Genomic DNA, 12,255 nt, shown 5'->3' on the forward strand with positions numbered 1-12,255 from the left:
GGCTGGTAAGGGCCGTTCCCCTCCTGGCTGCATCAAGAGAGGCCTGAGCAGGCCGGGCGCGGTGGCTCAAGCCTGTAATCCCAGCACTTTGGGAGGCCGAGACGGGCGGATCACGAGGTCAGGAGATCGAGACCATCCTGGCTAACCCAGTGAAACCCCGTCTCTACTAAAAAAATACAAAAAAACTAGCCGGGCGAGGTGGCGGGCACCTGTAGTCCTAGCTACTCGGGAGGCTGAGGCAGGACAATGGCGTAAACCCTGGAGGCGGAGCTTGCAGTGAGCTGAGATCTGGCCACTGCACTCCAACCTGGGTGACAGAGTGAGACTCCGTCTCAAAAAAAAAAAAAAAAAAAAAAAAAAAGAGAGGCCTGAGCATCTCTGCAGCCAACCCTCCTCCCAGGAGCACCCGAGGGCCGGAGTCCTGACGTCTCCCCTCCAGATATGGACCCAGGCCCAGAGGCTTCGGGGCTGATTGCTGGGGGAGACTGGGGGCTCTGACTAGGGGCTTGCGGTCTCACAAGGCAAGAGGGACCACAGCAAAGGGTCAGATACTGAAATTCAAGGGAGCTGTTTCCTTAGAACAGACATCGAATATTTCATTTGTCATAACCAGGACTTAGCCCAGGTCTCCAGGGAAAAAAGGACAAGGAATTAATGTGATCTAAATGAACTCAAAACAAACTCAAAACTAACTCGTTGGTGTCACACGTACTCACAATGGGGTCTGGATGAGTGTCTCTTGGTTGTCTCTGTCCACTTTGAAAAAGCTGACCTCAGAATAGGCCGACAGCTGCACGTATCTGACACCCGCTGAGATCTGCAGGACCCGGCCACTCTCGCCTTCCAGGAGAGAGGAGCAGGCAGTGAACACTCGCAGGCACCCAGGAGCAGGGGGCGCGGGCACAGGGCTCACCAAGACTTGCCTGTGGGCCCGGGGCAGGCCTCTGGGACACTGTGTTTATAACTCGGCGGGGCCACATTCGCTGGCGGCCGTGGCCCCAGGGGGCTGAGTACCCCGGCTTGCCCTCCGTGGCCTCTCTGCTCCTCTCCCATGCCCTGCAGAAGTTTCCCGGCCTGGGATCTCTGGTGCTGGCCACACTCACCCCAACACCCCTGTGCCCCTTGCCTCAGGTCCTGGATCCTGAATCGCCAGCTCTGGGCCTCGGGGACCCCTGGCTCCACCTCTGCCCGAGCCTGGGGGTGGCACACTATCAGAAGGCATCTCCTTGCCAACCAGCCTCAGGGGTTCACCTCAGGTACACCCAGGCCCTGGGCTGGTCAGGGGCATGGGGTGGCACTGGCACAAGCTCCCGGGGCCTCCAACGTGGTTCTCATCCCCCTGGCGGATAGCAGGCCTTCCATGCCCATCTCCCACCCTGACCCGGGGGGATGGTCCCTCCACCAAGGTACCCAGCACAGGGCCTGGCACATAGCCGGTGCCCACCAAGTGTCTGCTGAGTCAGCTGCTTCATCCTGCACCCCATTGCTCCTGGGAACCTCAGGCTGCAGGTGGCCCCCCGAGGACTGTGCCCAAGGAGTGGACACCATTGTCCCTCTGAGTTGCTGAGTGCAGATGCTCTGGGCCCTGCTGGGCAGGTGGAGGTGGCGGAGTTGGGTGTTCAGCCACACTCAGAAGACCCCATGTGGGAGCTGGATAGCAGGGAGGAGTGGCTTGGGCACCGTGGGTGGAGGCAGGATGGCTGTGCTGAGAGGAGCAAAGAGGAAGAGGAAGGAGGCCAGGTGCAGTGGCTCACACCTGTAATTCCAGTACTTTGGGAGGATCACCTGAGGTCAGGAGTTTGAGACCAGCCTGGCCAACATGGCGAAACCTGTCTCTACTAAAAATACAAAAATTAGTCAAGGGTGGTGGCAGACACCTGTAATCATCCCAGCTCCTTGGGAGGCTGAGGCAGGAGAATCACTTGAACCCAGGAGGCGGAGGCTGCAGTGAGCCGGGATCATGCCACTGCACTCCAGCCTGGGAGACAGAGAGAGACTTCGTCTCAAAAAAAAAAAAAAAAAAGAAAAGAAAGAAAGAAAAAAAAAAAAGAAACAAAAGAAGAGGAAGGAGACCAGTTCAGGGCCCCAGAGTGGATGCCAAGCTTTGGGATGGGTTCCCAGGTGGGAAGTGACTGGACTTCAGCGAACATGGGCTATTCGGACAAAGCAGGGCCCAGGCGGGCTCCCACTTGGGGTGGCGGTGGAGGGTCGCCTCAGAGCCTAGGGCTGTCCCTGATCATCACCGATGAAGTATCACACCCTGCACCCCTAGCACTAGGCACAGGTCCAGGGCCTGGTCATGTGGACTCTGAGGTCAAGGTCCCATGGAGAAGGAAAGGTCAACAGGAACCCAGCCTAAGATCTGGTGCAGGAGACGTGACTGAGAAAGCAAAGATGTGAAATGTAAAAACACCAGCGTAGCCTGCTGGACTTCCGTCTGGGGACGGAGTGACTGGGATCGACGGACACCCCGCCCGGTTCAAACAGCCAAGAACGCCGACAAAGTGCGATGAAATTGATCACCAGGTTCCCGGACACCAGGCAACTCAGGACAGATTCTTCAAAGAAGGAAACAAACGGTGTGGCCACTGCCTTAAGAGAACGTGCAGGATGAGCTGCAGACAGAGGAAACTGAGGCACAGCCCAACAAACCCCTCAGTTGAGAAAAATGAGCAGAGAATCTGGGGAACAAGGCACACAGTCAGAGTTTGTTTTTTTTTTTTTTTTGAGACGGAGTCTCGCTCTGTCACCCAGGCTGGAGTGCAGTGGCCGGATCTCAGCTCACTGCAAGCTCCGCCTCCCGGGTTCACGCCATTCTCCTGCCTCAGCCTCCCAAGCAGCTGGGACTACAGGCGCCCGCCACCACGCCCGGCTAGTTTTTTTTTGTATTTTAGTAGAGACGGGGTTTCACCGTGTTAGCCAGGATGGTCTCGATCTCCTGACCCTGTGATCCGCCCGTCTCGGCCTCCCAAAGTGCTGGGATTACAGGCTTGAGCCACCGCGCCCGGCCTCAGAGTTTTAAAGTTCAAAAGGCAGAGCAGCGAAGAGGAGAGAGAGGACCCTGAGTAGAGGGAGGACCCCGCAGCCTGCAGGAGGCCCTGGAATACTCAGCGGAGCACCAGTCAGCACAGCTGGGATGAAACTCCACAAGGCTGGGGAAGAACCACCCGAAGAATTAAGAGGGACCAGGACCTGGGCCTCACACAGGACTGGGCATGGTGCCTATTCTCATCGGCCAGGCTGGAAAAACTCAGAAGTCACAGGAAGCTGGGACAAGCTCTCAGAAGGTTCTTGCTACAGTCATGGGGAACCGTTGGTGTGGGGCAGACAGGTCTCCCGCAGACCTGCCCAACAAATCATAAACGCAAGACCCAGGAGGACTTGACTGTCTCCAAGTCACTGAACTGTGCCCCAGAACAAAGCTCAAGAATATTGACAGGAATACAAAAATATCCAGCACCCAACAAGGTAAAATTTACAACGTCTGGCATCCAGTCAAAGATTACGAGGCATGCAAAGAATGCAGGAAAGTATGGCCCATAACAAGGAGAAAAATACATTGACTGAAACCGGTCCAAAACCGACATGGATGTTAGAATCAGCAGTAAAGGACATTCAAGCATGGTCATCATAACTGTATTCCATGTTCCAAAGTTAAATAGAGACACAGAAGATATAAAAAAAGAACAAAGAGCCGGGTGCGGTGGCTCGCACCTGTAATCCCAGCACTTTGGGAGGCTGAGGTGGGCAGATCACCTGAGGTCAGAAGTTTGAGACCAGCCTGGCCAACATGGTGAAACCCCATCTCTACTAAAAATACAAAAAATTAGCTGGGTGTGGTGGCACGTGTCTGTCATCCCAGCTACTTGGGAGGCTGAAGCGGGAGAATCATTTGAACCTGGGAGGTGGAGGTCGCAGTGAGCCGAGATTGTGCCACTGGACTCCAGCCTGGGAGACAGAGAGCGAGACTCTGTCTCCATCAATCAATCAATCAATCAGTAAGAAAAAAGAACGATGTCAAACTTCTGGTGATGAAAACTATAATGTATGAGATAAAAAAGTATGCTGTTGCTCACAACAGGTTAAACATCACAGAAGAAAAGATTTACGAACCTGGAAATGCGGTTGACCCTGGGCCAACATGGGAATGCCGGCCGCTGACCCTCCATACGGCTGAAAATCCACATGTCAATTCTGACTCCCCCATGACTTAACTCTAATAGCATACTGTTGACCAGAAGCCTTGCTGATAACAGAAACTGTTGATTAACACGTATTTTGTATGTTGTATCTATTAAATACTGTATTCTCACAATAAAGTAAGCTAGAAGAAAGAAAATCATAGTAAAAGAAAACAAGGCCGGGCGCAGTGGCTCACGCCTGTAATCCCAGCACCTTGGGAGGCTGAGGCAGGCGGATCACGAGGTCAGGAGTTTGAGACCAGCCTGGCCAATATGGTGAAACTCCATCTCTACTAAATATACAAATATTAGCCGGGCATGGTGGCACGCGCCTGTAATCCCAGCTACTCGGGAGGCTGAGGCAGGAGAATCGCTTGAACCCAGGAGGTGGAGGTTGCAATGAGCTGAGATCATGCCACTGCACTCCAGCCTGGGTGACAGAGTGAGACATCTCAAAAACCCCAAAAACCAAAAAACATATTTACTATTTATTAAGTGGAAATGGATTATCATAAAGATCATCCTTGTTGTCTTCACACTGAAGAGACTGAGGAGGAGGAGGAAGAAGAGGGGTTGGTCTTGCTGTTCTGGGGGTGGCCGAGGCAGAGGAAAACCTGTGTATGAGTGGATCCCGCAGTTCAAACCTGTGTTGTTCAACTGTACAGCTGTAGAAGCCATCCCAAGTGAACCATCGAGGGAAAAAAGAGTAAGAAAGAAAAAACAAGAAGGAAGAAAGGAAGGGAACCGGTGAACAGTGGGACAACCTCAAGTAGCCCAATCATGGGTAACACATGGGACAGGCTGTGCCAGAAAAACTACTGGAAGAAATAATGGTTGAAAATTTTCCAAATTTAATGAAAACAACTGACGTCAGGAGTTTGCGACCAGCCTGGCCTACGTGGTGAAATCCTGTCTCTACTAAAAATACAAAAAAAATTAGCTGGGTGTGGTGGTGGGTGCCTGTCATCCCAGCTATTCGGGAGGCTGAGGCAGGAGAATTGCTTGAACCTGGGAGGCAGAGGTTGCAGTGAGCTGAGATGGTGCCATTGTACTCCAGCCTGGGTGACAGAGCAGAACTCAGAAAAAAAAAAAAAAAAAGAAAGAAACTAAAATCAAAATGTTTTCAGACATACAAAAGTGGAAAGAATTCATTACTAGCAAACCTGTACTACAAGAAATGTTAAAGATTAAGTCCTTCAGGCAGAGGAAAATGAGAGCAGATGGAAATATGGATCCACAGGAAGAAGCAAGAAGAACCAGAAGCCACAGCAATGTGGGTCAACAGAAGAGACTGCTTACTGTTTATTAAGCATACATTAAAACCTAAGTGGTCATTTAAATAAAAATAACAATGTATTATTAATTTTATTACATATATGAACATAAAATGTATGAAAACAATTGCATAAAAATTGGGAGTGGCAAAAAAGGTATACAATTGTACAGTTCTTACACGTGAAGTAGTATTATAGCTCTTGAAAATAACTGTGTCACAGTTTGCCAGGAGAAAATAATAAAATAAAAAAGAAAGAAAGTAACTGGTAAGTCAAGATGTACCTCTGCTACCCTGACACAGCATGACCAACCCTTCCTCTTCCTCCTCCTCCAATCCCTTCATGATGCTCCACTTTCACTTCATGAATTGTAAACCCTAAAGTAATCCCTCAAATAATGAAGCAAAGAGTTATAATTAATCCCTTAACAGAGGGCCAGGCGCGGTGGCTCACACCTGTAATCCCAGCACTTCGGGAGGCCCAGGTGAGTGGGTTGCTTGAGACCAGGAGTTTAAGAGCAGCCTGGGCAACAGAGTGATACCTCATCTCTACAAGAAAAATTTTTTTTTAATCAGCCAGGCGTGGTGGTGTGCACCTGCAGTCTCAGCTACTCAGGAGGCTGAGGCAGGAGGATCACTTGAGCCCAGGAGGTCGAGGCTGCAGTGAGCTATGATTTCACCATTGCACTTCTGCCTGGGTGACAGAGTGAGACCTTATCTCGGGAAAAAAAAAATCAGAGAAGATAAAATGGAATAATAAAAAATGCCCAATTCAAAAAAGATAAAAATAGATATAGAGGGGAAATAAACAGCTGGAGCAAATTAAAAAATAGTAAAATGGTAAATTTAATCCTACTGTGTCAATAACCATATTAAATGTGAATGGTATAAACAGTTCAGTTAAAAGGCAGAGATTGTTAGATTGGATAAAAAAGCAAGACAACTATATGCTGCCTACAAAAAGAACACTTAAAAAACATAAGCAAGCTAAAAGTAAAAGGATGGATACAGCTACATCATGCTAATGCTAGTCAAAAGAAATAAAAAGTGACCATATTAACATCACAGAAAGTAGATGTAAGAGTAAAGACAGTTAACTAGAGATAAAGAAAGTAATTTCACAGTGATAAGGGATCAACTGATTAAACCACATAAAAATCCCACATGTATATGTCCCCAATAACAGAGCCCCAAAACACATGAACCAAAAATTGAGATAAATAAAAGCAGAAATAGGCAAATCTTTTGTTTGTCTGTTTTGAGACGGAGTCTTGCTCTGTCGCCCAGGCTGGAGTGCAGTGGTGTGATCTCAGCTCACTGCAACCTCCGCCTCCTAGGTTCAAGCAATTCTCCTGCCTCAGCCTCCCAAGTAGCTGGGATTACAGGTGTGAACCACCATGCCTAATTTTTGTATTTTTAGTAGAGATTTTAGTAGAGATGGGGTTTCACCATGTTGGCTAGGCTGGTCTCAAACTCCTGGCTTCAAGTGATCTGCTTGCCTCAGCCTCCCAAAATGCTGGGATGACAGGTATGAGCCACTGCACCTGGCAAGGCAAATCTATGATAGTCAGATATTTCAATATGCTACTCTCAATAACTGATAAAACAAGCAGACAGAAAATCAGCAAGGATATCGTATACTTAAACAATAATATCAAGGCCGGGCGCGGTGGCTCAAGCCTGTAATCCCAGCACTTTGGGAGGCCAAGACGGGCGGATCACGAGGTCAGGAGATCGAGACCATCCTGGCTAACACGGTGAAACCCCGTCTCTATTAAATACAAAAAAACTAGCCGGGCGAGGTGGCGGGCGCCTGTAGTCCCAGCTACTTGGGAGGCTGAGGCCGGAGAATGGCGTGAACCCGGGAGGCGGAGCTTGCAGTGAGCTGAGATCCGGCCACTGCACTCCAGCCTGGGTGACAGAGCGAGACTCCGTCTCAAAAAAAAAAAAAAAAAAAAAAAACAATAATATCAACAAAACTGACCTGATTTATAAAATATTGTATGCAACAAAATTCACATTCTTCTCAACTGCACACAAATTCTTCCAGAAACTTGAAGAGAGAATTTTTCCTAATTCACTCATTCTATGAGGACAGCATTACCTTGATAGCAAAACTAGACAAAAACATTACAAGAAAAGAAAATTTCATGCCAATATCGTCTTCATGAAGAGGGATGCAGAAATTCCCAACAAAAGTTTAGCAAACTGAAGGACAAGATAATTCATTGCTCTATTAAAAAAAAAGAAAGAAAGAAAGAAAGAAAAAACGCCAGGCTTGGTGGCTTATGCCTGTGATCCCAACATTTTGGGAGGCTAAGGTGGGAGGATCGCTTGAGCCTGGGAGTTTGAGACCAGCCTGGGCAACAGAGTGAGATTCTGTCTCTATAAAAAAAAAAACAAAAACAAACAAAAGGATAATTGGGGAAAGAATGCTCTTTTTAACAAATGATCTTGGGACAAACAGATATCCACATTCAAAAGAATATACAACAGCTGGACTCCTTCCTTATACCATACAAAAAGATTAACACTGAATGGTTCATAGTCCTAAATGTAAGAGCTAAATATATATATATTTTTGTATACATATACAAAAAATATATATAAATTTATATATATTTTTATTTATATATATTTATTTTATATATACAAATAAAATTATATACAAATAAATTATATATAAATATTATATAAAATTCTATTTATTTTATATATATATATATTTTTTGAGATGGAGTCTTGGTCTGGAGTGCAGTGGTGTGATCTCAGCTCACTGCAACCTCTGCCTCCTGGGTTCAAGCAATTCTCCTGCCTCAGCCTCTCAAGTAGCTGGAACTATAGGAACCCACCACCATGCTCAGCTAGTTTTTGTATTTTTAGTAGTGACGGGTTTTGCCATGTTGGTGATCCACCTGTCTTGGCCTCCCAAAGTGTTGGGATTACAGGTGTGAGCCTGGCCTAAAGATACAAAATTCTTTTTTTTTTTTTTTTTTTTTTTGAGACGGAGTCTCGCTCTGTCGCCCAGGCTGGAGTGCAGTGGCCAGATCTCAGCTCACTGCAAGCTCTGCCTCCTGGGTTTACGCCATTCTCCCGCCTCAGCCTCCCCAGTAGCTGGGACTACAGGTGCCCGCCACCTCGCCCGGCTAGTTTTTTGTATTTTTTTAGTAGAGATGGGGTTTTACTGGGTTAGCCAGGATGGTCTCGATCTCCTGACCTCGTGATCTGCCCATCTCAGCCTCCTAAAGTGCTGGGATTACAGGCTTGAGCCACCGCACCTGGCCTAAAATTCTTAAAAGAAAACATAGGAGTAAATCTCCATGACTCCAGACTAAGCAAAGTCTTCTTAGATATGACATCAAAAGCAATAAAAAGAAAAATAGAGAAATCGGGCTTCATCAAAACTTGAAACTTTTGTGTTTCAAAGGATGCCACCAAGAAACTGCCAGACTGCCCACGAAATGGAAAAATGTATTTGCAAAGTAGATATCTGATAAGAGACTTGTATCTAGAAGATGTAAAGAACTCTCAAGACATTTTGATGCAGGGCAGGTGAGCTCCACAGTAGGGCTTAGCCTGTGAGGGTTCCTGGCTTTGGCCAAGGAAGGATTCAAGGGTGAGCGGGAGGTATGGAAGTGACAGGGCCACAGCTCCTGCAGAGCTGGGCTGCCCCACAGGCAGAAAGCAGCAGCTCAGGGCAGTGCTGCAGTCATATTTATACCCACTTTTAACTGCACGCAGATTAAGCGGCGGTTTATGTGGAGACTTCTAGGGAAGCGGCAGTACCTTGTGGGTCATCAGGTCATTGCCATGGCAAGGGGCGGGAACGCCCAGGTGTTGCCATGGTGATGGTAAACGGGCATGATGTGTCGGTGAGCGTGTCTTACGGAAGGCTGCTTCTGCCCTGGCCCTGTTTTATGTAGTCCTCAATTTGGTCCTGTGTCTGAGCCCCACTTCTGGAGTCAAGTTCCGCCTCCTATCTCCATGTCTCCAGCTAACATCTACAAATGGCCCACAGCACACACAAAGATGCTCAACATCATTAGCCTTTAGGGAAATGTAAATCAAAACCACAAGAAGGCACCACTTCACACCCACAAAGATGGCTATATCCAAAAGACAGACAGGCCGGCGAGGTGGCTCACGCTTGTAATCTCTGCACTTTGGGAGGCTGAGGTGGGCGGATCATGAGGTCAGAAGATGGAGACCATCCTGGCCAACATGGTGAAAGCCCGTCTCTACTAAAAATACAAAAATTAGCCGGGCATGGTGGCCAATGCCTGTAGTCCCAACTACCTGGGAGGCTGAGGCAGGAGAATTGCTTGAGCCTGGGAGGCAGAGGTTGCAGTGAGCCAAGATCGCACCACTGCACTCCAGCCTGGACCACAGAGCAAGACCCAGTCTCCAAAAAAAAAAAAAAAGGCCAGGTGCGGTGGCTCATCCCTGTAATCCCAGCACTTTGGAAGGCCGAGGAGGGTGGATCACGAGGTCAGGAGGTTGAGACCATCCTGGCTAGCACGGTGAAACCCTGTCTCTACTAAAAAAAAATACAAAAAAAAATTAACCGGGCGTGGTGGTGGGCGCCTGTTTTCCCAGCTACTGGGGAGGCTGAGGGAGAAGAATGGTGTGAACCCAGGCGGTGGAGCTTGCAGTGAGCCAAGATCGCGCCACTGCACTGTAGCCTGGACGACAGAGCAAGACTTAGTCTCAAAAAAAACGCAGACAGACATTAGCAAGTACCGAGGAGGGTGTGGAGCCATTGGAACCCTCGTTCATTGCTGGAGGTAATGTAAAAACCTTACAGCTTTTCATGCTCAGACTGAAAAGGAAGAAGTAAAATTATATTTATTTATAGACAATATGATCGTATATAGACAAAATCTTAAGGAATCCTCCAAAAAACTAGTACAACTAATAAATGAGTAAAGCAAGTCAAAGGAAATGAGGTCAATATGTAAAAATCAATTGTAGTCTAGCAACCTCTGAAATGAAGTTAAGAAAATTCTACTCATGACGGCATAAAAAGAATACAACAAATTTATCAGTGTTTAGAAATAATTAACAAAATACTTATAATTCAATATCTAATAAATAAAATATTATTATGTATTAATAGATTTCACAAAGAAGTGCAAGATGTGTGCTGAAAGTAACAAGACACTGGTGATAAAGTAGGAACTCTAACTACATGGAGAGTTGCTTCTGTGTTCATGAGCTGGAGGCCTCAGTGTTGGTAAGATTTCATCTGGCCATTCTCTCCAGAGGGGTTCAACGCACCCCTTCGACATTCCAGCAGCCTTCTTTTGTTGTTGTTGCAGAAGTTGGCAAGCTGATCTTAAAATTTTATACGGAAATGTAAAAGTCCCAGCAGAGTCAAGATCATTTTGAAAAGAAAAAACAAAACTGGAGGACTCTCCAACTGGAAAACGCGCTAAAAGCGACAAGAATCCAGAGAGTGTGGCTCTGGCATAGACTGAAGATAAATCAGGATAGACAGATCAATGGAGCAGACTGGGAGTCCAGGCATAAACCCTGACTCTTAGAGCTGACGGATTTTCAACCAAGGTGCCAAGGCAACTCGACGGCGAAAGCGTAGTGTTTTCAACAAATTGTGCTGGGATGACGGAACATCCCCATGAAGAAAAGATGAATTTAGAACTTTATCTTTTCCATAAAAATAACTCAAACTGGATCACAGGCCTAAATGTAAGAGCTAGAACTATAAGACTTCCAGAGGGATATGAGACAATCTTTGTGAAACTTGGGTTAGGCAAAGAATTCTTAAATACGGTACCACAACTATGATCCATAAAAGAAAAAATGGACAAATTGGACTGCACCAAAATTAAAGACTTTTGCTGTTCCAAAGATAGCATTAAGCAAATGACAAGACAAGCCTTAGGTGGACAGAAAACATTTGCAAAGATGTGTCTGATAAAGGGCTTGTATGCAGACTCGGTAAAGAACTCCACGGCTCAAAAATAAGACGACGACTTTTCAAAAATTTCTTCTTCTTCTTTCTCTCTCCCCCCCTTTTTTTTTCTGAGACAGGGTCTCCCTCTGTCGCCCAGGCTGGAGTGTAGTGGTGCAGTCATGGGGCTCACTGTAGCCTCAACCTGCTGGGCTCAAGGGACCCTCCCAATTTAGGCCTTCCAAGTAGCTGGGACCACAGGCATACACTACTATGGCCAGCTAATTAAACACAATTTTGGGGCCGGGCGCAGTGGCTCTTGCCTGTAATCCCAGCACTTTGGGAGGCCAAGGCGGGCGGATCACGAGGTCAGGAGATCAAGACCATCCTGGCTAACATGGTGAAACCTTGTCTCTATGAAAAATACAAAAAATTAGCTGGGCGTGGTGGCGGGCACCTGTAGTCCCAGCTACTCAGGAGGCTGAAGCAGGAGAATGGCGGGAACCCGGGAGGCAGAGCTTGCAGTGAGCCGAGATCGCGCCACTGCACTCCAGCCTGGGCGACAGAGCAAGACTCTGTCTCAAAAAAAAAAAAAAAAAAGGCCAGGCGCGGTGGCTCAAGCCTGTAATCCCAGCACTTTGGGAGGCCGAGACGGGCGGATCACGAGTTCAGGAGATCGAGACCATCCTGGATAACATGGTGAAACCCCGTCTCTACTAAAATACAAAAAAAATTAGCCGGGCGAGGTGGCGGGCGCCTGTACTCCCAGCTACTCGGGAGGCTGAGGCAGGAGAATGGCGTGAACCCGGGAGGCGGGGCTTGCAGTGAGCTGAGATCCGGCCACTGCACTCCAGCCTGGGCAACAGAGCCAGACTCCGTCTCAAAAAAAA

At 47.5% G+C, this 12,255-nt stretch overlaps 1 protein-coding gene across 3 annotated transcripts in view; it reads right to left on the reverse strand.

The window, feature by feature from the left end:
• The window catches only part of MORN1 (MORN repeat containing 1), a 71,596-nt gene that overhangs the window by 37,687 nt on the left and 21,654 nt on the right, over positions 1-12,255 (reverse strand). For all 3 annotated transcript variants that reach the window (XM_025366217.1, XM_025366227.1, XM_025366236.1), the window contains one exon: positions 717-840. In XM_025366217.1, the coding sequence (XP_025222002.1) occupies positions 717-840 (124 nt within the window). The remainder of the gene's footprint in view (positions 1-716; positions 841-12,255) is intronic.

Source organism: Theropithecus gelada, chromosome 1, assembly GCF_003255815.1.
Source record: "Theropithecus gelada isolate Dixy chromosome 1, Tgel_1.0, whole genome shotgun sequence".
In the NCBI taxonomy this organism is placed as follows: Eukaryota; Metazoa; Chordata; class Mammalia; order Primates; family Cercopithecidae; genus Theropithecus; species Theropithecus gelada.